The sequence below is a fragment of the Melospiza georgiana genome, chromosome 4 (assembly GCF_028018845.1).
Source record: "Melospiza georgiana isolate bMelGeo1 chromosome 4, bMelGeo1.pri, whole genome shotgun sequence".
Lineage (NCBI taxonomy): Eukaryota > Metazoa > Chordata > Aves > Passeriformes > Passerellidae > Melospiza > Melospiza georgiana.
In genome coordinates this window covers 10,205,258-10,232,564 of record NC_080433.1, presented here as the reverse complement: position 1 = coordinate 10,232,564, position 27,307 = coordinate 10,205,258, and the positions used below count along the sequence as shown (strand labels likewise).

General features: G+C 41.9%; 2 protein-coding genes across 5 annotated transcripts; both read left to right on the top strand.

Moving 5' to 3' along the window:
• Positions 1-6: 6 nt before the first annotated feature.
• On the top strand, positions 7-13,670 carry USP18 (ubiquitin specific peptidase 18). The gene is made up of 11 exons (XM_058023052.1): positions 7-62; positions 2,855-3,031; positions 3,685-3,781; positions 5,516-5,661; positions 7,126-7,205; positions 7,995-8,141; positions 8,543-8,638; positions 9,135-9,305; positions 9,873-10,004; positions 11,650-11,699; positions 12,043-13,670. Exons 2-11 carry the CDS (start codon positions 2,863-2,865, stop codon positions 12,119-12,121), a joined length of 1,167 nt encoding a protein of 388 aa, XP_057879035.1. The 5' UTR covers positions 7-62; positions 2,855-2,862; the 3' UTR covers positions 12,122-13,670.
• A 2,599-nt stretch (positions 13,671-16,269) lies between these two features.
• On the top strand, positions 16,270-27,008 carry LOC131082462 (aldo-keto reductase family 1 member B1-like). 4 transcript variants are annotated; one of them, XM_058022377.1, is made up of 10 exons: positions 16,270-16,335; positions 19,384-19,551; positions 20,816-20,932; positions 21,387-21,464; positions 22,841-22,963; positions 23,172-23,278; positions 24,045-24,126; positions 24,598-24,681; positions 25,099-25,181; positions 25,993-27,008. In XM_058022377.1, exons 1-10 carry the CDS (start codon positions 16,270-16,272, stop codon positions 26,030-26,032), a joined length of 948 nt encoding a protein of 315 aa, XP_057878360.1. In that variant the 3' UTR covers positions 26,033-27,008. The 4 variants fall into 4 exon arrangements, 3 of the variants coding, with proteins under 3 accessions (XP_057878360.1, XP_057878361.1, XP_057878362.1); XR_009114363.1 differs by lacking the exon at positions 24,045-24,126; XM_058022378.1 differs by lacking the exon at positions 21,387-21,464.
• Positions 27,009-27,307: the final 299 nt, after the last annotated feature.

Here is a 27,307-nt window from a genome sequence, read left to right as displayed (position 1 = left end):
CTCCCTCCGGTGCGCCGTGCGGGGCTGCCCCGTGTTAGCGGGCGCGCTGCGAGCGTGAATCGGTAAGAAAGCGTTTTGCTGCTTTGTGAGATAGGATGCTGGAGGCGCACTGTGTCAGGAGGGGAGGAAATAGAGAGGGAATAATAACGGAGTAGTTTGGCAGCTAAGTGGGAATTCTCCTTGCAGTCGCATCCCGTTGAAGTTGGAGGTGATGCGCTCTTAGGCGCTTCCTTCCCCTCGAAGGTGGTTGTCACGCTGAGTCTCTGCTGCAGCCAGCACGGACCATGGAAACACAGAATAATTTGGGTTGGACTTGGAAATCATCTAATTCCAGCCCCCGTGCTGAGGGCAGGGACACCTTCCACGAGAGTAGACTGCTCAGAGCCGCCTGGTGTCCCTGCTGCAGCCACTGCCTGCCTTAGCATCATCATCGGCACCCCAGGATCGCCGGGGAGGAAAAGGAGCTGACAGGGAATCCAGGATCCCCGGGGAGGAAAAGGAGGTGGCAGGGAAGGGACAAGGGCCGGAGTGGGAACCCTTCTTGGGCACAGTGAAGGGACAGCTCAGGGTTTGTCGTGAGAAGCCAGAGTCTTGGGCGGGCAGATGGAGACTGGAGCAGGGCAGGGAGAAAAGGAGAAAGGGCTGGGCTGGCTGAGCGAGAGGAGTGTGAGGGTTGTGATGATGATGATGATGGGCTGCAGGGTACGAGGAGGGTATCTCTGCTCCCTGTTCTCTGCCCAATGCTGGTGCCAGCTGGGGCACTGAGGTACCAATCCTACCCCTGACCTGCAAAGGAAACCAAAGCAATGCTGCTGCTGCTCCAGTGAGAGAGGAGAAATGGGGATCAGGAGGAGAGCCTGCTGCTCAGTTCCTTGCCTCACTCACCTGTTGTTTTATGTACCTGTGCAGGGAAAAGGAGGTCAAGTGCAAGCCTTAGGAAGGTTGTATTTCTGAAAGCCTAAACAAGGAGGTTCCAAGGGTTGGGAAGTTCTGTTTGTGTCCCTGCTCCCACAACAGGATCCCCGATATAGGTGACTGGGAGAAAATTTCATGGAACCAGAGACACAAATCCTCCTGGATTCCCCAGCACCTTCCTGCCCTAAGATCCCTAAGATCTTTCTACCTTTTCCTCAAAGACATCCAGCCCCATGCTTGCTCTTTAATCCCACTCTTAGTCCTCCCTTTCCTGTCAAAACCTGTGTATTGCATGTTTTCTTTATCCCTAGCTATGTTTAGATACCTCTGTGCTGCCTGCCCCTCTCCTTTCTGTCTCTTTCAACATCCCCACTGGCCGGGAGCATCCCTGACCTCTGGGCTGATTCTACACCAGCTAAACCCAGCTCACTTTCAGAAACCTGAATGTGCCATTAAATCGTCCCCAGGAAAACAGTCAGTCAGTGTTCAGGCTCTGTTTTGGCAAGAGAGAAATCAGATTAAATTTTATCTTTTCCTGCGTAGCTGTTCTATTCACCATGTTTGGGTATAAAAAGTGATGCTCTTCACTCTGTCTTTGAGAGTTTGGGTTTTTTCCCTCCAAAAAAAACTTCTCAGCAAATTCGACAATATTTGGTGAATCTTAGTGTGTGACACTTAGAGATCAAAAGTAATCTTCAAAAGTAAACAATCAAAAATACAGTTGGAAATAAATATACTTAAGCCTAAAGGTAATAATCAGGGAAAAAACCCCAATTTCTAGCTTTTCTGCCTGAATCTTCAGTAACTTTGATATCTGACACTATTAGGCATAGTTAACCCAAAACCATGCTTTTAAAGCAAAGATTTTTTTTAAAATGAAAGACAGAACCAGGATTTTGCTTATTTCCCTTTCTTAGTACCTTTTCTTCATTCTTTCAGTGCTTTGCCTTAGGTTGATTTTATGTGATGTTTAATATTTGTAGAATAATGATTTCTGAGCTTTTTTTGTGTCTCCACCCCCTCTTTCTCCGTGAATATCCACTTTTTTCTGATTCTGTCTCCATGCTGGCAGTGAGCTTTTAGAAAGTTTCATTTTTACGTAATTGCATTTGAACTTTTATCAGATTGTATTGTTTGTGTATTTTAATTTTGCTTTAGTACTTAGCAAAAGCTTTTTGAGTCCCAGGAGACTCTCAGAGTAATGGTTTGTTGAATACTCGCTTAAAAATCAAGGCATTATAATGGTTCTCTTGTGTGAACAGTTACTTTGCCTGTGATCACTTGAAGGAACAGAAAAAGAAACTGGTTTGTTGGTACTTCAATATCTTTCAAAATTACAGTCCAAAGTGCCACAGCAGTGCTGTGACTCAGGGCTTAGAACCAATGCAGGGAGCCCAGTACAGAAACCAAAGGTGCTCATCTGGCCAGAAGAGAAGGTGAAACTTGACCTTTTCAATACTTGGGCTACTTTTTTTTTTTTTTTTTTTTTTTTTTTTTTTTTTTTTTTTAATAAAATACTGCTTTTTCCAAAACAGAGTAGTTTTGCAACATCTGCTTTTGGGCAATTGTAATGGTCTTATTTACCAAATCTTCCTGAACTGGGATATGTGGAGCTCCTTGGCTAGATGGAGCTGTTTCTGTGGAACTGAAGGCTCATTTATTTATTTATTTATTTAGCCACAAGAGGAAGACAGCATCAGACCCCGTTTCTGTTCCCTTAGTAATGTGATGTTAATTCAAATATCCCATCTGCTCTCGCAGTGATCTTTTTTATTGATATTCCAGGCTGGGCTGGATGGAGCCCTGAGCAACCTGGTCTAGTGGGTGACAGGGGGTTGAAATGAAATTATCTTTGAGATTCCTTTCCAGCCCAAAGCATTCAATGGTATTTTGATTTCGCCTTTTTCATAATGGGGAGGTCTCTTCTGTCCTTGAGCAGTGTTGTTGATGGGACAAACGAGTGGACATCAAGAAAGAAGCAAGATACCAGAGGTGGCACCAAGCGAGGTCATGGAGGCAGAAATTGAAGTACAGAATAAGAAAGAGGAAACCAAAGAGGTGAAGGCCAAAAACCAGAAGTTGATATCGGTCTTTGGTCTGGCAGACTTAAAAAATGGTAATAATGTTTTGCCTATTCTTCAGTGTCTTATTTTCTATTTCTCATGCCTGCTGTTCCCTTCCCTGTCCATAGGCTTAATTTTCTCCTATTCCTTATCTCTTCACTGAGGAATATAATACAGATAATTCTCATTTTGCCTTGCCAAGTAACTATTTTGAGTTTTTTTAAAAAGGAATTCATTAAGATCTCTGAGCTTTTTCTGTATTTAAGTCCTCAAATTGGCCATTGCAGCCAAAAGTGCCTAGCTGCTGGCTCTGTCTCTCTCCAAACACAGCCAGCATTGCTGGATTTGCTAAGCCATGGATTATGAGGCATTATTAAGCCATGCCTGTATGAGGTTATTCTCCTCATACAGGCAGTCTTTGCCTCCTGTTGTTCTATTTGATGTTTAGGTGTGTTATGAGAGGACAATAGAGGAACTGGGAGAAATCTGAGAAGCATTAGCCAGGTTTACTTGGATTTTTTCTGCCAGTTGCCAAACAAACCCAAATGTTACCTGCTTGAGCAACAGAAGAATAGGCTGAACAATTGATCAGGTCTGACCAAGAGGCTGAGCCTAAGCACAAGAAGAGTTTGCTACTTTCAAATAACTTTCACTTTCCTTTCTTGTGCCTATCCCAGGCCTCACTTTGCCTCTTTCTCCCCAACAGAAGCTATTGGACTGTACAACCTTGGGCAGAGCTGCTGCCTGAACTCCCTGCTCCAGGTGTTCCTCATGAACATCCACTTCACAAGGATACTCCGGAGGTACCTCCTGTTTCCCTCCCTGGGATTCCATTGCTGCACTCCTGTCTCCACTCCTTCTTTTCTATGGGATGTGCTTTTGAGGGCATCACTGCATCACTGAGGTGCTATCAGGATGCTTTTTGTCCCTCAGCAAGGTCTCTGCCTTGTGGTGTCCGTCATGCACTGACAGGCCCTGCAAAGGTAGAAGCTGCAGTGTTCAGACTTGTAAATCATCTCTGATTCGTGTCCTGAACTGACTCTTTGTGGCTCTTTTCCCTATCAGGGTACATATAATTTTATATATAATAATTATATATATAGTAATTCTATTTATTTGATATATTTATATATTATAGAAATATAATATGTTATAATATATTTAACAAATATATAATGTATAATTATATTCCATATATATTATCTAGAATATATAAATATTCATTATATATGTATATAATAATTTATATAAAATATAATTATAAATTATGTGATAAAATATAATTAATTAGTTATTCATTAATAATTAATAATTACTAAACCAGGAAATTATTAATATATTATATAATTATAAAATTATAATTATGATTTTTATATGTATAAATTTATATTTTAATGAATATATAATTATATGTAAATTATTATATAAATATATAAAAATAATATATATTTATATATTCCATAGAATATTATATATGAAACATAAACACACATTTATATTTATATTTATATACAAATTTATACTTTTATACGTATATGTATACATATTTATACACATATTTATGCACATATTTATATACATATTTATATGCATATTTATATATATAATTATATATATATATAAAATATATATAATTTTATTCCAGGTTTACTCACAGGCCTTATAACAAAAGATGTGTCATGTGTAGCCACATCCACTATTAATTTTGTCACTTGAAGCATGTAAACACAAGCATACATACCCTAATCCCTAATCTCTGGGCCCTGACTGCCCTGGCTAGCCCCTGACAGAGAAGTGTTGCAGATCATGAACACTCAGCATTACTTTGTTTTGCTTGACTGTTGTCCCTGTGTGTTTTGAGGAGGATTTGGGCTCCTGTCTCCCTACTGACCACACTAATCACTGCTTTGCTTTGTTTTCAGTTTACTCACTCCACTGCAGATTTAGTAATCTAAGTGGATCATTCCTATTCCGTCCTTTCTTCCATGCTCACTGCTGAGCAGAGGAGAAAAGACAAATTTCAGATATGCAGAAATGATAAGTGTCATCAATGGGCAAAGCTAAATAATGTAGACTCTAGGTTACCATGCTTATTTGAAGAAAGAAAAACCTGTGGGCTACAATGAATTTAGGGAGAATGTAGATGTTTTGTTGGCATATAGCTGAAATAGGAGCATTATGATATAAGTGCCTGTGAAATTTTGAGGGCATGTTGAGAGTGAGGACATCAATATGTGGGAAGCAAAAAAGGTCTGGAATTGGATATAACTAATGTTTCTAGAGACACAAAGCACTTGAGGTCCTGCTTGGCTTGTCTCTTATTCAGGAGCAAGCCAACTTAAAATTTTGGCCTTTTACTTTAGAGCTGTCAGCCTGCACTGTGGGATTCCCTTTCCCTTCTTTAGCTGAAAACATTCCCATTCTGGTTCCTCCTGAGCTGCTGTCCCTGCTGCTGACCTGTGCTCCTTCAGGTGTGATGTGTGACATTTCCCCACTGAGCCAATGATCACCTCTGGTGTTGCTTCTCCCCCTTCCAGGATCACGGTGCCAGCCTCCCCTGCCCAGAGGAGGAGCAATGTCCCGTACCAGATGCTCCTGCTGCTGGAGAAGATGCAGAGTGGCAAGTGCAAAGCTGTGGGCCCCACAGAGCTGGCGTGCTGCCTTTCAGAGCACAGAGTGGAGTGTAAGCAGCCCTGCCTCATCATGCCCACCTCTGTCTGCATTTATCCAGCACTTTCAAGCAGCCCAGACTCCAGCATCTCCTCCAGGAATGCAGAAATGCCAGGAGTTAGGTTCACAGTGGCACAGGGCTCCTTGCAGCTGCCTCCCAGCTGAGTTCAATGCTGTGTCTCACTGAAGAGAGGAAAAAAACAAACCCTGCTGGATGTATTTGCTGATATCCAGAGGGTGGGAGGACTGTCAGGCTGCTAGAAGATTCAGCTGTGGATGCTGTGCAGGGCAGAGAGGACAGTTCATAGTTTGATGTGTTTTGATCTACTTTATCATGATAGTGAAATAGCTGCTTTACTTACTAGAAGAAAGGGATGGTGTGGAAAAGAGAATGGGTTTGCACAAATCCCCCTCCTGCTCCTTCTTGTAGGGGCAGAGAGAAGAATTTGCAGGATAAATCTCCCAGCTGGCCAAAGTTCTAAAAGAGAAAGGTTTGTAATGCACGAGTGACCAGTGACAGTGGGATGCCAAGAGTCTGTCTGTGTGCAATACAGAGGGTATAACCAAATGCCATCTTTGCCATATAAAAGCCCAAACAGCAGTTTTCAGAACAGAAAAGGGAGGTGCCCTGACCTTTATGAAAGAGGAACACAAGACAAACTCAGTATCCCTGTTTGCATCATTTTTCTCCTGACTCAGAGTGGCTTTTCTCTCAGCCATCTCTCTTCCAGTTAAAGAGAGATAGGGATCAAGGGGTTTATCTTATCTGTGTGTGAGACATGTGGGAATACCCTGCTGTCATTTTAATCTCAGCACTCAGGAGCATTTTTGCCTTCCTGGGGTGTGAGGGGACGGGAAAAACAGGTCTGTGGAGTAATAAAGGTGAAAAAGAGAACAGAATCTTCCCTGTATTGTTTCTGAGGAGGATTCAAAGGGGACTGTTTACAAGGGCATGGCAGGGCATGTGACAGAAGTGATAAGATAAGGGGTTATGGCTTGAAATGTAAACCAGCTTGAGAGCTGGTTTAGATTGAATATTGGGAAGAAATTTTTTACTGTGGGAGTGGTGAGACCCTGATGCAGGATGTCCACTGTGGGTGCTGCATCCCTGAAAGTGTTCAAGGCCAGATTGGAAGGTGTTTGCTGGAAGGTGTCTTTGCCCACGGCTGGGGGGAATGGAACCATATGAAATTTAGGGCTCCTTCCAACCCAAAGCATTCTCTAGTAGGTATTGAGCATCCTCTTGTCCCTCATCTGGTGACAAGATTTTTGCACTGGGTGGTACAAACACTTCTGTCTTCTCCCACTGCCTGCTCAGGCCACATGGAGCTGGTGCCCAGTCTAAGATTCTGTCCCCAGCAAGGGGCAAGAATCTGGGTCTAAGAGGGGACAATAAATCCCCCTTTGCCATTTGTGGGAAATCTGTGCCTGGTGCTGTTCATGATACTGACTGAGGTTGTGTTTTCTGCTCCTGCAGTGTTTGTGCAGCATGATGCTGCTCAGCTCTTTCTCACTCTCTGGAACTTGTTAAAGAAGCAGATGAAAAAGCCAGAGCTGGTAAGGATGGTGACTGAAATGAACCTTTGCCCCTAATAATGTGTGGTTTCCTCTGCTCCTTGAAGGATCCCATTCACTGGCAATTGTCCTAAGTTGAAGTTTTAAAATTATCTCTTCTTTCATTGCATCTTTCAAATGGGACAGAGAATACTTGTTTATTAAGCTTTGGCATTTTGAATCACAGTAAAGTTTTGCTCATCCTGCTTTCAGGGCATGCCAGTGTCCATTCTAATGGGAGAGCTGATTAATAACTAAAACATTGATCTTTTTGCAGCATTGTATGTAGTTATATTGAATTTATTTTTTCCTCCAAATTTCTGTAAACATTTATTGGTATACCTTGACACAGATTTTCCATCCTTTGAAGTCAGCCACGTGCATTTCACTCTAATTAGTCACTGATAGGATGTGATGTATAGAACAGCTCCTCCCATGGGACTGGGAAAAGTGACTCTTCCCTGACTCTCACAGTTCTATTAGTGTAGAAGACAGGCTCCTGTTGCAGTTTCAAGCAAAACAGATCAATTCTGCATCAAAGCAGATATTTAACTCTCTGATCTTACAGGCTGTGTTTTCTCCCTCTGTTAGGGAATGAGGGGGAATTGTTCTCCTTTAAACTGTGGGAGGTACCCTGTCCACATAAGTTATTGTCATATCTTGGTTCCAACATCAAAGGAATAATAACCCTGCTTGAAATGTGTGACCACAGGGACTTTCCCACCCACAGGGAAACAGCTCAGGTGTCTTCTTCATAAACTTTATTTTGGCTTTTTTTTTTCACCCCTCCAGGTTAAAGAGCTGCGAGATTTGTACACGATCTGCATACAGGAGCATGTGGCCTGTCAGAAATGCTCTTTTGAAGTAAAGAGCAAAAGCACCATGTTAACCCTTCCACTCCCAGTGCTGGATGCCAATTCTCACAGGCTGAAGTCTCTGGTAAGTTTAGCAGCAGCACCTTTTCCTTAGGAGATGATTCTGTTCTTAGTGGATTTTTCAAATGCCAGCGGAATACTGGACCTTATAGATTCTCTGACCACTTTATACTGTTTCAGCATGAAGGAGCTGCTTTGAAAACCTTTAAGGCTCTGAAGTATAAAAGACATTTATACATCAATACCTTCTCTGTGGAATTTTTGTACCTGTTTTTTTTCCCAACTTTTATAATCACATCAGCAGCTGGGAGAAATGAGGTACCTTTTGTTTCAGGCTGCAGTGTTTTGTTCTTTGAATAAATCATGCCTTCTGTAACTTTGCTGTTTGCTTGGACCCCCTGAAATAATGTAGAAATAAAAATCCAGCTGAAGGAACTCAGTTGAAAGAAGTCTCTGTCTTCTCAGGAGGACAGCCTGCAATACTTCTTCCATCCAGAGGAGCTGACTGGACAGAACATGTGTTTCTGTCAACAGTGTGGGAGGAAAACACCTTTTCTACAGGTAATTGGAGAATTATTTCCCTGTGTCTCATACCCAGAACTCCCTTGAGGACTGGGGAGGGTGGGGAAAGGACTCAACCATAGCAAGTTTAAGAGGAGATCAACACCTCAGATTTGCCAGCAGAGTGAGATATAAACCACAGACACCTCTCCTCCTGTCAGGAAGGAGGTCCTGTGCTCTGATGTCTCAGGAGGTTGATTTGCCTCTAGTGCTACCAGCATGGGGCTAGGAGAGCACATGGGAAGTGAAGCAGCCCTTGAGACACCCAAGGCTGGGTGCTGATGACACTGAAGCTGAGAAACTTGGCTATCACAGCTCTGTTTTGTGTGCAGATGGGCTACCAAGGTTTGGCATCTGCTGTCCCTGGGAATTAGCAAATATTTACTGGAGCACTGGCTGTTCTCCATTCTGCACACACTGGGTGGCAGTGGCTGTTTGCACCCCACCTCCCCAGGGTTTGGCCCCAGTTTTCAGCTGCATTATTGATTCTTTCCAGAGCATGAAGCTCGTCCATCTGCCACAGACCCTGACCTTGCACCTGAAGCGCTTCTGCTTTGAGAGATCCTCTCGCACGCACAAGCTGAGCCACTCCCTGCCTTTCCCACAAGAGCTTGATCTCAGGCAAGTCTTGGCAGAAAGTCAGTGCCAAGCAGATGACAGTGAAAAGGTGAGATAATCCTGTTCAAAAAGGAAAGACTTTCTTCTCCTTTCTGCTTCATCAATACCTGTCTCAGTTCAAAGTACCTGTCTTAAAAATTTGTGTCTCAAACTTTGCCTGTGCCAGGTGTTGTCTCACATCCCATTGTTTTAACTGATTCAGCCATTATTCAACATTCTGTGCTCATATTAAATCACCAAAGGCCCCATAACTGGAGTTTCCTGCTTTAAGGACCAAAGCCAGGCTTTGCAGATCTCACCTGTCCAAGACAGGGGAACTCTGCTCTAGTTATTTCCCATGCAGTATTGTTGATATTTTTGGCCACAGAGTTTGGCGCTGTTGGCCACATCAGCTTTGCTAGGCAGCTGAGAAGGATCTGCCCCACTGTGGGTCTGTTTCTCTTCCTGGGAAATAACAAGGGGGAGTGTGGCAACAGCAGAAGTCACCGCTGCAGGGTTGGCTGTGGTGAACCTCTTTGACAAAATGCACATCCTGGCTGCCCTGGCTGCTGCTTCTCTACAGCCCATGGCAGATGGGAATTGCTGCACTGCAAGTGTCTCTTTGTGTCTCTTGCAGGCTACCTGGCACTATGAGCTCTTTGCTGTGGTGGCTCACTCAGGATCAGCCAGCTGTGGCCATTACTGTGCCTACATCCGGAGCCTCACAGACTGTAAATGGTATTGCTTCAACGATTCCGAGGTTTGCCAGGTGAGCAGACCCAGCCACCTTCCCTTTGTGCCTTCCTGGATGCCCCTCCAGCTCTCATCCAGTCGGACTGGTGCTGGCTGAGAGAACTAGGAAAGGAAACTGAGGCTTTTTCCTCCTCTGCTACAGGATGCTCCGGGCTGAGGGCAGAGTGACTCTCACTTCTGCACCAAACAAGGCCTCAGGTTCTGTTTTGTGTGGGACTCACATTCTCTGAACCTGAAAGAAGCAGAGAAAAGAATGATGAAAGCAGTTCTCATCTCATTTGCTGCTCCTGTGTCGTGCCAAAGTAGAATGCAATGTGGAGATTGTTTACCCACAGTGATGGGGTTTGTTTCCTTGGCTGTCAGGGCCAAGTGTGTGTGTCCAGACTGTTGGTCAGGAGACAGTGACAAGATTCTGGGCAGTGGAGTTGAGTTGGGTGCTTGTGCAGTTTCAGTTTAGATGAGGTGTAATATAGTGTAATATAGTATAGAATAATATAATATGATATGATATGATATGATATGATATAATATAATATAATATAATATAATATAATATAATATAATATAATATAATATAATATAATATAATATAATATAATATAATATAATATAATATAATATAATATAATATAATATAACAAATATAACTTCATATCATATATTATAATATCAAAAATATAATATAGTATCACATATAAAATATATTATATAATATATAATCCAATATATAATATAATATAAATAATATATAAATAATATGACATATAGCATCAATAATATATAACATATAATATAGTATATACTATACTATAATATACTATGATATAATATAATATACGATGATATAATATGATATAATAGAAGATGATAGAATAGAATATTTAATTAGCCTTCTGATATCATGGAGTCCTCCTCATCATTCCTCTCACCAATCAGGCAAGAATTATACTGATAGTTTTGTGCATTGCAGGACACAGAAGCATTCTGAATATTGCAGAATATTCAGGATATTTGCTGAATATCCTACTTGTTGCACTCTACATCTGTTTAATGTATACTATCGATGATATTTTTGCCCCTGATGAGTGGGAGAGAATGATGCATCTGACTCCATCTTATCAGAAGGCTAATTAATTACTTTATTATACTATATTGTTCTATATTACATTACACTCTATTACATTACATTTAAACTGAATCTGCCAAGCAATCAACTCCACACACAACTGCACTCATCTGCACACCGTCAGCCCACAGTCCCGACTCACACACACTCACTTGGCCCTGATAGGCCAAGGAACAAAACCCCATCACTCTGGGTAAACAATCTCCATATTGCATTCTGCTTTGGCACAACACAGGCACAGCAAATGATAAGAATTGTTTTTCCTTTCTCTGAGGTTCAGAGAATATTTCTGGGTTTCACATTCTTGGGGAGAATTGTGCCTTGCTTTTCTCTGTGAAGAGAAATGTGGTGACAGTGTACATTCAGAACTGTTTGTCCTCCAAGAGTAAAAGCAATAAACCAATTTATTAAGAAGTGTTTAGTTCCTGGAAGTGCCACTTAAACCACTCCTATGAGAACTCCTGGGATGGTATCAGAATTTTTCCGTCTCCTAAGAGTTTTTACCAGCCTCCTCCTGTGTGTTTTTCTTCTCTAGGTATCGTGGGATGATGTTAAATGCACCTATGGACGTTCCAACCTCTACTGGTATGCAAATATATCCCTGATTTTTCCTAATGCTGTTAAGACTTTGGGATGAGGGTAGCAAAGAGAGGGGAGACAAACTGGTCTGGGAGCATTGCCTGGGGTGTAGTGGGGATGCAGGAGATGTGTTAATCAGGATTTCTCCACGGTTTTTGTTTTGATGCATTGTAAGAAACTGAGCTTACAGGAGGGAGATAATCTCTCCTATAAACCAACAAATCTTGGGAACATGGAGAGGACCAGCTTAGTTGACGTAAAGCTCAGGAAGCTGAGCAGGAGCAATTCTGGGATGTTACCTAGATTGTTCAAACATGCCTGGTGATGTGATTTCTCTTTGCCTCCGCAGGAGAGAAACAGCCTATCTCTTGTTTTACATGAAGAAGCACCCTCAGCAGCCCTGGCCAGGACTATCAGGGTGTCTCTGACAGCTGTGCACTGTCCCTGGAGCTCAGCACCTCTGTGCCAGTGAGGACATGCACAAGTGTTTCACAGGAAAGACATTCTGCACTTAGCAACCTTCAGGCTTCACAATTTGTGCAAAAAGTGCAGCAGACACTCAGCTAGAGAAAGGATGAGAAAGGATCTAGGAACTGTTGCAACTAGAGAACTTTTCTTTTGTGGTTTTTTTTTTCTATATTTATGTGACTCTACATGTTCATTTCCTCTTTAAAAGATGGTGAAGTTAGTCCTTGTCTCTGCTGCCTTATTTTCCCTAGTGCTGATGCCTGGATCCCATTCCAGGGGAAGTGTTTGCCCTGAAATCCTGTGTGATGCTCCAGGGAGGTGTGTGGTATGTCTGGAGAGCTCTGGGAGCCATACAGAGCCAGCAAGAGCTTGAGATTGACTTTGTCCTTTTAGCACCATGTTAGAGGCTGCCAAGCTGGGCAGGAGACCCCAAAAATCACCCCAGAAACAACTGGGGGAAGGATCAGAACCCTTATGGTACACACTCCTTAAAACCTCCCTGAAAATGAATCACTGTAGGGGCTGATATGTGCTGAGAGCTGTTTTAAATCAGGAGCTATTGGAGCTGTTCTGACTCCCAAGATGAGGTTGTTTAAATTTGTGCAGGTGAAGATTATTTCAACAGGCTTATCAGGCTTTTGTATGCATTTTCTTTTCTGTAGAGGAAAATATTCAGAGCAGCAGAGATTCTGGAACTGGTTAGTGATTTTGCACAATAAAGGCCATACATGGTGATGAGGAAAGTGAGATATCCTGATGTCCTTGATTTTTTTTGGATTTTTGGTTGTTTGGCTTTTAAAACAGTCTTGCTGATCCTCTTGGATTGAGGATCCCAGCAGTTTGGGATCTGGATGCACCCTCTGACTGTATCTTTACAAAGGTGCTGTTTCTGTGAGATTGAGCAATTATGAAATGATATTAAAATTATATAAATTGTATTAGACTTTAAAACTAATATAGATATACTGCCATCTATGTATAACCTAATTTTTGTGAAGTTCACAAATCATGTCCATTTTCTGAAGGTAAACTGAAAAATCTTAGAGCAGAGCTGTGAAATTACTCTTTCATAGTTTAGCAGGTATTTATTTCGCTGTATTAGCAAGGTCCATTAATCTGTTCAGCTCTGTATTTGTATTATTTATTCTGTGGGAAAAAAAATCCCAGTGTATTATTTGCCATCAGGATGAGGAATTTTCAGCCTGTTCACCTTCAGGAATGCATTGCACCCTTTCTAAAGCATCTTGCAATGGGTGAGTAAGAAAACAAAGTTTCTGTTTGCTTTTCCAGCACTTTGCCTCTGTGAAGGAGCTGAAAAAAAGCTGCATTTTTCTTAGCTGAACTGAGAAGTTAATGGGATAAGAGACTGACATTTCTAATTAGCCATAACTTGAAATTTAAAAACTTCTGCTCATGAAAAATGCCTTAAATACATCATAACCTTCCAGGGATGTCACCCATCAAGGACACAATTACATAGATTTATTTAAGAATCTTTTCAATCTGTGAAAAAATCCCCATTTAATTCCAATGAAAAGTAATCAGTGGGTTTTTTTGAATAAAATATTATGGGATACATCCCTTAAAATCAGTCTTGTGGTTTATTCTTGATCTATTCTTCCTAAACACTGAATGCAGGTCAAGTATTCAGGGTAAAGCTGTTGCTAATGCTTATATCTAAGATAACCATGGGGTCTTGGTTTGAAAAGACAGTTTTTGTTAAGGAAGGCAGGAGCCTTCCTTGAAATGAAAAATGTAAACCCCATGTGAATCATTGTAATTTCTGAAACTAAGAGGCTCTCAGGAAAAGATATGGGGGTAGGAATAACAGTTCTTTAGCAGGAAAATTAAAAATACCAATGCAATAGTGCTGGAGATGGGCCTGGCCTCCCTCTGGCCATGCAGGGCAGCAGAAAGCTGCTCCTCTGGCAATGCAGGGGGCAAAGGCTGCTGTGGCGTCCCAAACCTCAGATTGGATCCAGGTAGGAATGCTTGGCTCCTCCCCTGGGCAGAGCATCTCCCCATGGGATGCTGGGATTGGATCAGCCATGCAGGGACACTCACTGGCCATGGACAGAAGATAATTAATAATTAACAGAAGAGATCTCCTGGGGGGAGGATTGGTTGTGGAAGAGATAAAGAAAACTGCCCAATGAACAGGAGATAACTGCCCCACATCTGACAGATGGCAAATAAAATACTGTCATCCTGTTTTATTCAAGTTTTTCCAAGCCTTCTGAGGTCTACATTCTTGTAACAAACTTTCTCACTCCCTTTATGTAAACAACTTATTGTTTTGCATTCCTTTATGGAGGAAGAGAAATTTGATGGACTGTTGGTTTGTCCAGTGTCATTGGAGAGGTGGCACTGTCACCCTCCAATCCACTGTCACTTTTGGAAGTCTATAAATGTTAGAGTTAAAAATGAAATACCTTATTTTTTAACCTTAAAAAAAACTAAACAAAAAACTAAACAAAAACCAAAACAACAGAATATCCCCCCCAAACCATATCTTACACCTCAGGACACAGGGAAAACCAGCTAAATCTGGGCACTTCACCCTTGTGCTGGAGGCACTGTGAGTTTGGTTTTAGGTTTGCTGTCACATGAATGCTTCAATTGCTTCCACGTGAAGATGGGAGAGAGGGAGGGTGAGTGAACTGCAGTGCAAAAATAAATTTAAAAAATTATTTTATAAATTTTATTAAAAAAATTTTAAACTCAGCTCAGGCAGTTTAAAAATTGCCTGAGCTGAGTTTCTTCTGCAAAAAGCCACCTTGGCTGCCCCTGTGTCCACAGCAAAGCCCAGCCTTGTGCTGGATGAGCTGCCCAAGGAGTTATTTTCATTTCAGCCTGTGGTTCAGGGCTGGTGTGCTGCTGAACAGGAGAGAGGTGGGAACCTCTCCCCAGGGCTGCTGACATGAAACAGCTTTAGCATTTCTGCCAGAAACTCTTTACCAAAAAATTGCTGCAAAGGAGCTGGGGTTATTTGCCCTGTGTTTGAGTCACTGTGCAAATGAAGCCCAGCACCAATGGCAAGGGTTTTGAAAAGCCAGATAAAGGCAAGAGGATGTGTTTGGAGAGATTATTGCAGATCCTGGTAATTCCTCATTTCCCTTTTTTGTTTGGTTTAGGATTACCATGCAGTAGCAAATTACACATCCTCTGCTCCATCCCTGACAGGCTCTTCCTCAGATTCAGATATTCCTTCAAGAAATGCACAGAAAACCAGGGGAAAAAAAAGTACATACATCTAATAAATGTCTCACAAAGGTATTAATTTCTAAAACGTCAATATGTAATTTACAAAATCACTGAAGGACAGGGAAACAATGACTCAGAGTCATGGTCATCACAGATCTCTCCTCTACATCATCCCCTTTTCTCACAAATCAGGAGAAAATCCATGTAGGGGAATGAAATCTTAACCTAGCAGCTCTGGGCACTGCAATTGCTGGCTAGACCCTGCTTTTATTGCAGAATTCAGGCCAACAGACCTGATCTTTTTGAAATAAGCCAGAAATAAAATTAAAAGAGTTCTGGAGTGACCACTTATCATATAGTGGCTGAGAGCAAAAGCTGTGGGGAGCCTTGAGATCAAATATATATATAAAAGCAATATAAAAAGGTATAAAAGCATACATGCTTGATGCTGTGGGGATAAAGATATATTGGGAATTTTTAAAAATTATTCCTCCTGTGGACAGATTGCTGCTGCTTCCTGAGACAAGCAGCTCTCCAGCATTTTCTGGTGATGTGTTCAGAACAGGTGAGATGAGAAATGGTTTTGGGGCATGTGCCACCTCCCCAAATACCACATTTCTTGCAGAAAAGCAGAGACTGTGAGGTTTACAAAAACCCGCAACCCCCACCAATGGAAAATTGCCAAAATTGCCATGATGAGCTCAGTCAATAAATTCATGAGGAGTCTGCAACCAGTTTTTAAGTTCTTCAAAAGGTGAGCTAAACCAAAATCCCTGCCTCCTCTTATGACAGCCCTTCTGCCCGAATTTTCCTTGTCTGCAGCCAGTCAGCAGGCAGGAGGGAGGGGCAAAGCTGATTTAAAAGGTTTTGCAGGGGCCCACAGCCCCTCCTTGCCTGACTGCCCATGGCCACTCACCTGGAGCTGCCCGCCGGTGGGAGGATGCCCATCCTGGGACTGGGCACCTGGCAGGTACCTGCTGCAGCTGGGCACCTCTGGGTGCTGGGAACCACCACAGTGGATTGCTGAAAAAATCTCCTCTTTGGGTCAGGAGAATGCAGCAAATCCTCTGTGAAATGTTTTCCTTTTGAAATAGCTCAGGTAATGCAGGGATTTATACCCAGCCTTCAGGAAATCTTAGGGGTGAGTGGAGGTAGTGGAGCATGTACAAGATTTTTTCTTAGCTGTGGAAAAAAAAATTACATGCTGCAAAAGTAAAAGCTTCTGCCTAGCTAACTTTTCTTTGTATTTTTATTTTGTTTTGGTTTCGTTTGTTTTGTTGCTTTCTTTCGGCACTGTGTTAACATCCCAGCATGTCAGGTAGGTGTCATCTGTGATGAGTGTGTGTAGCTATAGGAATTTAAGGGGCAATAAGTAGTTTTGGAAATGGGAACTCACAATAATCCCTTAGAGACTTGAGGATAACTTGTTTTTATTGGCAGCAGATGAGAGTGCAACACTTTGCACCAGTTTGGGTGGTTCTTTACCTGCAAATGTTACCTAATGGACTTTTGGTAAGAGAGAGTAGTTTAAGAATATACTGAATTATAAATGTAAAAGGAGTCTGGAAATGAGCTGAAAATTTTAAGAAACTGATCTTAAGAAAGATAAAAATATTTTTGAAAGTGAACTTTTCCCTGGATCTGAGACTGGAAACAAAATATGTCAAATCACAACTTCCCAGCTCCATGAAATACTTTTCCAGTCAACACAAAAATATCTTAAATTTCTGCCATATTTTTGGGCCATTTGATCTAATCAGCATTTAACTTTATGTGCACAAACAGGTGTGAGTTTGTTTAGCCCTTTCAGCCTTTATTTTTCTGATGACAAAGGGACACTAAGAAGCCTAAAGTAGTTCAAGTAGGCTTTAAAAACCAAAGTGTGCCTTGGGGGGGCCTCTTAGGGCCCAGTGCTGTGATGGGGGAGCTCTCTGAAGGAGCTTGTTAAGTTGCTAATAGAAACTGGTCAGGACTGAGTGGAAGGAACATTTTGGACACATGATCTCTGTTATGCAATGAAAACAAGGCCCAAGCCCATGGTGATAATTTCATTAAAGCTCTTTGGTTTCAAGGTTCCCACAGCAGCCTCCCCTTTACCTGGCAGCTCTGACTCGAATCTGAGCTCAGAGAGCACCTGGGGAAATTAAACAAGGGATTATTTTCTCTGGAAAACATCTCACATGAGAGAGCTTTATGTAATCTCAAGGGCAGGTTGTTGTCTTTGCTCATATCCAGGGAGGGATGGACGGGGAAAGGGACTGCAAAAAAAGAAATCCTGTAAAACTTTCAACAGTCTCTTTAGTTGTGTGCTGAAAAAAAGTGGTATTTTTTTCTATGTTGTTATTAATTTAGGTGAACAAACTAAATGCCCTTTGACTGGAAAAACTTGGAGTAGTGATATAATTAAAAAAGAAAAAAGTAGGAGGTTGTTACTGTCGTATTTTTTGAAAAATCCCTTTGCTAAGATTTCTTCTTCTGGGAAGCTGAGAAGCTTCAGCTTCTCCATGTTTTACTCCTCTAAAATGTAATTTAAAAATTGTTTACCCAGCTTGTGAATTATTTTTAATTAATGCACAGTCACAGCCAGCTGTGTTGGACTCTCTGTCCCGAGTTTTTATTATCATTCTTGTCTAACCATCTAATGTCTCCTTTCTCCTTCTTTAGTATAGTTTTATAATATAATGTAATATAATGTAATAGAATGTAATATAATGTAATAGAATATAATATAATAATCAGCCTTCTAAAAAATATGAACTCAGATTAATCTCTCACCTCGTCCTAGAGACACCCACAGCACCACAACAATTAATAACCACAGGAGGTGATCCTGATTTTGAATCCTGCTTCTGTTTGGGGTGCCATTTTCTGGATTCAGTCACCAAACAGCTCAGTGGTGTCTCCAAGCCAAGAATCTGAAGTGGTTTGTTTTGCTATCCAGCACCAAGTGTGTGTTTGACCCAGGAGGTGGCACTGTCTGTAGTGTTTTGAGTCCCTCGCCTCCCTGTCCTGTGTCAACAAGAGCTGGGTTGTTTTTGTGCAGGGCCAGGGCACATTCCAGAGGTGATTGGTTTCCTCGTGTCGCCAGTATGTCACACACTGAAGTTGCTTTTCATTTCTGGGGAAATTAGAATTTATTTCAAGGTAGCCTCGTGTCCCAAAATGAACTTCCAATACTTAGAAAAGGGTGGATCAGCTCAGGCACCTCATCAGTGCCTCCCTTTGCCATTTGATCTCACAAAACTAATGAAAGCCAGATCCAGGCTGGTGTTGGAACCCTAAATGCTGAGGATTTTAAACTTTCTGTGCTTAAAGGCACAGACCCACAAGAGAACACTGCATTTGACCTGAGACTGTGGAGAAAGCTTCCAAAACTGATAGCACTGGGATTATGGGCGTGTAGTTGGTTAGAACTGTGTAATATCACAGGGTACAGAACTTAGAGTTTGGAGGTTTAGAATATAGTAATAAATATGAAGCAAAATGGAAGTTTTAGGGCAGGACCAGGTTGTTCTTCTTTACCTTCTTCTTCTTTCTTCTTCATGGGTTTGGGTGATATTTTGTAATTGAACAGGAAAGTCCACAGTGTGGACTTCGAAGAATCGGTTATTGGGTTAAAAAAGAAAAGAATTTAGGTATCATTTCTTAATTATACAGTTTAGTCTTAAAAAACCTTGTAACAAGAGATAGCAAGCCTTTAGCAAGACATTTTGTGCCTTGCTAATAAAAGACTACAGAACTCACCACGGTGAGATTATAACATAAATAAAAGTATTAAACACCTAAAGCTAAACAGATAAATAATAATAAACACCTAAATCTAGATGGAAACTATAATCTCAAATACCTTCAATCCTAACCCCAACAAAAAACCCCTCAAAAACCAACAAACAAACAAACAAATAACCCACAGCTGGAATATCTCATTATTCTAGGGGCTTAAAATTGCCAGATTTTCAGAATAGCAAAGCTCTTAATCTGCTATTTAGCAAATCACTGTTTTCTCTCGTGGATTCAGTCTCTGCAGGGGGCAGCCAGGGATGCAGTGGAGTTTGCCATCGACGTGGGGTACCGGCACCTGGACTGTGCCCACATGTACCAGAACGAGAGCGAGATCGGGGACGCGCTGCGGCACAAAATGGAGCAGGGCGTGGTGAGGAGAGAGGAGCTCTTCGTGGTCAGCAAGGTGTGTCCTTGGAGATGGCTCTCACGTGGGGCCAAGCTCAAAGTCCCACCACGGAAAGTGCCATGGGATGTGTTGGAACCCAGGACATTCCTCTGACTGCCCTGGAGGGCTTGAGACCCTGGCAGGGGCTCAGAGACCTTGGCACGGAGTCACAAACTCACCTGTGCCTTGGATTTTAGCCCATGGAAACAATTAGCAACTTTGTGTGAAGATTTACAAGCCACAAGGGTTTGAGTAGAATGATAGTGAATTTGTCACAGGGTGAAAAAGTAGAACTTTGGGGTTTTTAGAATGGGGGTTCAGGAGGCAAGATGGAGGAATCTGAGTGTGTCCAGTCTTTCTCCTTCTTCTTCTTGTCCTTCATCTTCTGTGTGATGGTGACATTTTTAGATTGGTTTAGAGTAGAGACAGACTGTCTGACATAGGTGATAGGTATTGGAAATTATTGTAAATAAAGTACAGGTAGTTTTTAGTATAAAAAGATAACACCAAGGGCGGTCAGTGTGCCACAAACCAACCTGGTAGACAGACCTCAGTAGGTTGGAGAAAGAATATTGTAGATAAGATAAAAGAAACAACCTTGAGAATGAGAGCCAAGGAATCCTGTCTTCTTCTTCAGTCTTGGGGCTGGGAAAAAGAGACTTTCCAGCACCTCAGGGTCATCCCAACACCAGGGATGAAGCTGGGAATTACCTCCTCTCTGTCAGGGCAGAGCAATCAGTGGATGGTGAGGGGAAAGAATAGGTCACCCCCTGAGAAACAAAAGGCTGGGTTTGAGAGGGGTTTTTTTGTAGTCCATGTCCATTGTCAGCCATGGAGACAGGAACTGAGGCCGTGCTCCTGGTGGCCTCTGGGATAGGAAGCAGGGCTATTGTTTTTCTGGTCACTCCTGCTGCGCTGCCGGCCTCAGCCTGTCAGCTCCTGTATGTTATGCTTTGTTTTGTTTTTTCCCCCAGCAACAATGGTAGGAAAAATAAAGTAACTTCTATCTGCTGGAAGCTGGAGGGTCGATTTTCACCAGGTTCACTTATTTTCTTTGTTTTAATCGTTGCAATAACTGATGGAATTTCAGAGTTAGTTATTCTCATTTTAGTTACTTAACAGTGCCACAAATAAATTGAGGTGCCTCAAGTGGCACCTCCTCAAGGTGAGAAGCTGTGCCACACACACCCTGAGCTGCCTCTGTGCCCTGTGTTTGCCTGCCAGGGATGCTCTGGCACCGTGAGGGCAGCAGAGCAGCTCCCAGGTTTGTGTTTCCCCACAGCTGTGGTCCACCTTCCACGAGAGGTCCCTGGTGAAGGAGGCGTGCCAGAAAACACTTGCTGCCCTCCAGCTGGATTATCTGGATCTCTACCTGATGCACTGCCCCATGGGATTCAAGGTATTGCAACTTTAAATCCTAGGATCCGTCAGTCAGGGCTCTGCCCCTTTTGCCTTTGGGACCAGACATCTCTTTAGTCTTCTCCAATGAGGAGTGTTGGTAAATCTCATTAGGACATAATGATAAATTTCTGCAGGGAGAGCCCAGGAGGAAAGGAAAGGTCATGGCTGCTTAAACTAGGTTGTTTTGTAGTACAAAACCTCCCTGGCCTTCTCTCAACCTGAGGCACACAGAAGTGCCTGCAGGACAGAGTCTCAAGGGACAGATTTTCCTGAGGATTTCTCTGTTGATACAGGCTGGTCCTTTCAGCCATGTCTCACCCCACCACAAACATAATTCAGGATATCCAGCTCAGTGTCTCCAGCTCCACTCGCTTGCCCAAATTTCTAAATGATTTCTTGAAGTATTTATAATTCAGCTGACCTTCATGTTGCTTTTCCTTTTGTGCTGCTAGGCAGGAGAGGAGCTATTTCCTGCAGATGGAAACGGAATGATCATTCCCAGCAATACAGATTTTCTGGATACGTGGGAGGTACATTCATTTACAGGCCAAAAATATCTTGCTAGTTTGAAATAACAGCCTGAAAACTCTAAGCTTTCCGCTGTGGGAATTGTTCTGAGAGAATTTCTAACATCAAGTATTTGAGATTGCTGATTTCTCTGCGTCCTTGGGCTCCTTTTTGTGTCACTGTGCCAAAATTTAGGTATTTTTATATCTACTGCTTACTGAACTGGCTGGGTTGGCATGACAAGAGGAAATCTTTGACTGTGTGTGTACCCTGCAGTGGCTTGAGCTAACAAAGGCTGTCTCTCACATCCCTACCCCACTCTGGGCAATTTCTGGTGGCTTTAGTTGTAGCCATGCTTATCTCTTGTGGCACCTGAGCTGTCCAGACCCCGGCAAAGCCAACATGCCTGTGCCAGTGTACCACAGCACCCAAATTTCTGTCTCTGGAAGGAGTGGGACTTGGCCAAAGTCCTTTGCTAAGCTCTGTGAGCAGCACAGGCTGCCTGGGAGCCCAGGCTTGGCTGTGAATTCCAGTTCCTGCTTGGCTGAGACTCTGGGCTTCCTTTCCCTTCCACTCCCGCGTGCTCAGCACAGCCAGGCCAAAAGCAGGTAAGAAACTCACCAGAGTCACAAGAATTCACTGCTGCTTTTTGCCTTCTGTCAGGTGAAGAATAATGCACATTTTTGTTGTTTATTTGAGGGAAAAAAGTGGACATTTCAGGCTGCTGCTTATGACAGCAACTTTAAAGTAAAATTATTTCTGCTTTGGAACAAGGGTATCTTCTGCTCTAAAGGCTGCTAGCAGATTATTTCCCCAATTCTTTTCTGCTGGATGTGACAATCTAATTAGGGCTGTCTGGCTGTTTTATTGCTCATTAGGGTGAAAGAAAATAGGTGATGGAGGGGGAACACAGTGCTGCTTATCCTATAATCCAGCTGCTAAATGGTACATCTCTCTTGGGAAATTAATCAGTGTTGATCACCAGTATCCATCCTGTTCCAGATGTCTTGTGACAGCTCCTTGTTGAGCTGCTCTGTCCCATAAAAGGTGCTTTTTATTATGGGATGATTATTTGGTTAGCTGAGGAATTACTCTAAAATAATCTCTTCCATGTGTCTGAAGGTTTGCCTGGGATAGTATTTCAAAATAGTAATATTTTACTGAAACAACAACAACAACAATAATAATAATAATAGTTTAGGGGTTGTGTGAATATTGCTGTTATGTATCTGTATGGTGACACAGAATGTGAGATCTCAGTCTGACCAGAGCCCCACTGTTCAGGTACTGTTCTCACAGCACAGGATGATTTTTACCGCTCAAGTTTTTGTGTGGGCATTTTTTTTCCATATAAAAATGAAAGAACTTGATAGGAAGTGTAGTTCTGTGGTGTTTCTAGGCTATGGAAGAGCTCGTGGATGTGGGAATGGTGAAGGCTATTGGAGTCTCCAACTTCAACCAAAAACAGATCAATCAGCTCCTGGGCAAACCAGGCTTAAGACACAAACCTGCAAACAACCAGGTAAATTGTCCTGCAGCTCCTCAGCACTGACATCACACCTGTCTGGGCTGTTGCACTGGATGGAACATTTCTTAAAAATCCCTTAAAAACCCCACACCTGCAAAAAGAATCACATTTTCAAAGCTGATGTGGCACAGTGATGCTAAACCTTGAAGTACCTTCTGCTTTTGAGAGGTGAAAGATAATTTTTTTTTTCTTTTCTTTTGAGATTGAGAGCCACCCCTATCTTCCTCAGGAAGAGCTGATTAAGTTTTGCCAAGCCAAAGGGATCTCTGTCACTGCATACTGTCCCCTTGGAGCACCCAACTGGCCAGGGTGAGAATGTTTTGTGAGATTTCTTAGATGTAGACTGAAGTCAATGCAGTAAACCAGTCTTAGGATGAAACCTCTGAGAAAAACTATTGTAATTAAAAAAGGACTCACTAATTAATTAAAAATCACACCCACAGAAACCTCACACTTATTGTGATATTCAGTCCACCAGTTTCATATTTTGAAGAAAAATGATCAATTGGTTGATGAAAGCAGAGAAGAGAATTCTTAACTGAGTTTTGCTGAGCTTATTAAACATGTAGGAGAATTTCTGAACTAAAAAATAAAACACCCACAACAAACCAAACAAAAAACCAAAGCAGCAGATGCTTATGAAAATAGCAACTTTGCAGTCCTGCTGAGACAAAGGGATTAAGTTTGTAAATGGGGAAGTTGCAGAAATTTTGCTTTTACTCCCATCCTCATGGCTTTCTCTGACCTGGGACAGGGCTTTTGCCAAAGCAGCTGTGCTTGTAAAGGACAAGATGAAATTCCTGGGATCTGGATCAAAGAGATTCCAGCTTGATCTCAGGCTGGACATAAATGTGTTATATGACCTGTTTTTACTAGAAACTACAGGCCTCTTCTCATGTGCTCCCTTGTTATAAAAGGGAAGAATGAAGGCAGGAACTGAAGTAACAAGATGCTAAATTAAAGAGTGAAAGATTATGCTTTTTAATAATTTAAACAATATTCTTATGATACAGTGCTTGAGGGAGAAGACAGTGAGTTATTCAACTACTGAAGCCTGTATTTTTTATTTTTACAGGTCCAAGCCTGACCATATTTCTCTCCTTGATGATCCTCAAATTAAGGAAATTGCACTCAAGCACAACAAAACCCCAGCTCAGGTTAATACTGCTCAGAGCTGTTTTCCCTGCTGACATGTATTCTTCCCACTTGTGCTAAAGTAACTGCTTACAGAGGAATTATGGAATAATAATAATATGGAGTTCCAGCTGTGTCCTGTACACAGTTTAATGCTTTAGAAAAACAGTCTCTCTACCTCAGTTTTAGTGATGGACAGAAGATTGGCAGTGGCTTTGGGCTTTAACTGGCACTGACTGCCTCTCCACACAGTATCCTGCCAATCCTGAACTCTTGCTCAATGCACTCCCTTGTTGTCATCTCAGCCTCAGAGATGGGTGAGGATTTAATGAGCTCATGCAGTAATTAGGAAGGGTTTAGGTTGTGCCTCTCCTCTGTGAGCCCTCTGGTTATCAGCAGAGCTGCTCTGTGTGACCATGCAGACACCTTTGCTTTTCAGCTTTCAGAAGACAGGCAGCACTTCTCATCTGTAAATTCCCTGTGTGCTCCTGCAGGTGCTTATCCGGCTCCAAATCCAAAGAAATGTCAGTGTCATTCCCAAATCTGTCACTCCACAGCGTATTGAAGAAAATTTCAAGGTAAGAGGGTGGCCTGGGGTGACACTTTACAGAGTCATAAATGGTGCTAAACTACACAGGAAAAACCCCACTCTGCCAATGGTACAAACCACCCCTCAAACTTAGAACTTTCAAAACCTTTGTCAGATCCCACATAGATTATTACTTCTTTATGAATGCAAAAAGTCACTTTGAAAAGTAAGGAGTTAGAACACATCAGGTAAGAGCCAAACTCTTCCACCTTGTGGTACAGTTTTGCTGCAGGCAGAGCCCACCACACTGTGACCGTACACATTTATTTATTTATTGCTCTCCCTACATGTATGTCCCCTGCACACCTCCTAGTGCTTCAGCCTGCTTCTGCTCTTCTTTCTGCACATAAACTTCCTTGTCTCACTGCAAACTGAAGTAACCCAGCTGTCTGGGACCTTGATGCAGGTGTTTGACTTTGAGCTGAGTGCAGAGGAGATGGAGACCCTCCTTGGTTTCAAGAAGCGCTATCGCATCTGTGCGTTAACCCAGTGAGTACCTCCTCATCCTCATCCTCCTCCTCCTGCAGGCTGCACCAGGGCTGCATTTCCCCTGGATAGCTTGGATTATCTCTTAGATATCCTCTTAACAGACACTATCTGATAGCCCCTTAAAAATAAAAAGAGAGGGAGGCTCAGCCAACAGCTGGTCACATCTGCTGGAATCTCACCCTTGGGTTTATCAGAGTATTGCCCATCCTGTCCAGGTTGGGAACACTGGGATTTCTGCAGGCACAATGTTCTTAAGATGTCCTGTACTGGATGCATACCAAACTGCTGCCTGAAAATCAAAATCAGCTGGAAATTCCAAAAATAAATAAGCAGCCATTTCCCCCCTCCGTTTTCTTTGGCTCCTTTACATAAGGGACAGTCAGAGTAAATAAATTCCATTTTAAGAATGAGAGTTGTAGGTTTTTTTTTTGAAGGGAAGAGCTGTGCCTATGTACTCCTGCCAATGTTATCTAGATAACAGAATGGTTACAGACTCACCAAGAGCTGCATTTTATTCAGTTTTCCCAGGTTACCCACTTGTCTAACAGCACCCTGGGGGCTTGGGAGTTTCCAAGACAAAGGTTTAATATCTCAGGGAATTTTGGCAATTTCAGCTGAGCATAAGATACATTATCCTTTGAGAAGGTCACTGATACATGCAAATGTTACAGAGAATTCACTTTCCCTGCCCAGGATAAGGAGACAATGTGTTTTTAATGTAGTTCAGTTTCAGTTCTTTTACCAGGGGAAAAAAACCCCTTTTCTCTAAACTATATCCTTAAAATGTTCTAATCATGCTCTCTTTTTCTAGATGCAAAAATCACAAGGACTATCCTTTTTTAGAAGACTGACAGAGACATCAGCTTCAGATCCTCTGGGGGATCCAGACCATTTATTGTTATTTCAAGCAACTTGCAATACTTTGTGCATTAATTCATAGATAGAAGGGGAATAGATATTAAAAAAATGGGAGAAGGTAACTCACTGATATTCTGAAGAGTCATCTTTGAACATGGATACATTTGCTTCCTTTGTAACAACTGGTTGTATCAGTCCTTTATCTGTTCTTTTAACACAATTTTCAGTTGCAGCAAAATATATATTCTCTCTTAATGTAGTAATTATAATGAAGTTTAATAAAGCCACAAATTGGGATTAGGGAAAAGCATTTTTTGTCTTAACTATAAATCTGACTAAGTTTAGAGAAAATTTAAATTGTCTGATTAGTTCTACTTTTGGACAAAAGATCAATAAATTTACTATCTTTTAACTATCAGTACAAGACAATCCATTTAACATCAGAGGATCTCAATGACATGACATGCTGCTTGAGATGCTGAGTTCAGTAATTGCAGTGTAAAAAACCAAAAAAAGCTCTTTAGTGGACACTGCTGAATTATGATTCAGGAGCTCTTAATGAGGTTTCCTATTTATGAACTGCTAAAAACTAATAAACTACTAGGAGATTTGTATGTTTGGTTTATAGTATCTGCAAGAGTATATAAATACTATCTTTATCAGTAGAATGGCTGCAGTTGAGACTGCAAATCTCCTAGAAAATCCAAAGTCTGATAAAGGAGACACACAGGAATTATTTTGTTTGGCAGCTGTCATATTTAGCAAGGAGAAAAGCTGGGCAGCTTCACAGAAGGCAACAGCAGATTTCACTCTCCTGTACTGTTCCCTAGGTACTGCTTGCTTGTGTTTTGACTCAGGATGTCTCTGGATGCTGTTGTCTGGCTAAAAAAAAAAAAATTAAAAGTCAGTGCTGTTGCAGGCCATGTTGGTGTTTTAATGAGGTGTCTGTTAATTAATACTTGCTCTTTAACAATTGACCCAAAACTTGATTTAGGCTCTTGCAGGTCAGGATAAGAACAATGTGGCTCAGCACTGCATGCAGAAAGAAGGACAATGTGGAATTAAGATTCAGGACTAGGATACACACTTAATGGATATCCTTTTCCAACTGATTTTCTTTGTAGTTAATGAAGGAAATGATGACATACCTTTGAGTTACCTTCAGGCTTTTCCAAGATGTTTGAATAACAGGTACCCTAGAAACAACAGAGCAAACTCCCACCAAACTGGATTTCCCACAGCAAGTCCTCTAAAGAAAAAGGTCTGAA

Excerpts from the sequence above, each read along its gene's own strand:
- USP18 (XM_058023052.1), top strand. The coding sequence starts at position 2,863 with ATGGGACAAACGAGTGGACATCAAGAAAGAAGCAAGATACCAGAGGTG. Across the intron at positions 5,662-7,125 it reads TTCAGAGCACAGAGTGGAGT|TGTTTGTGCAGCATGATGCT; the intron begins GTAAGCAGCCCT and ends CTGCTCCTGCAG. Across the intron at positions 9,306-9,872 it reads AAGCAGATGACAGTGAAAAG|GCTACCTGGCACTATGAGCT; the intron begins GTGAGATAATCC and ends TGTCTCTTGCAG.
- LOC131082462 (XM_058022377.1), top strand. The coding sequence starts at position 16,270 with ATGGCCACTCACCTGGAGCTGCCCGCCGGTGGGAGGATGCCCATCCTG. Across the intron at positions 21,465-22,840 it reads ATTTTCTGGATACGTGGGAG|GCTATGGAAGAGCTCGTGGA; the intron begins GTACATTCATTT and ends TGGTGTTTCTAG. Across the intron at positions 25,182-25,992 it reads CGCATCTGTGCGTTAACCCA|ATGCAAAAATCACAAGGACT; the intron begins GTGAGTACCTCC and ends CTCTTTTTCTAG.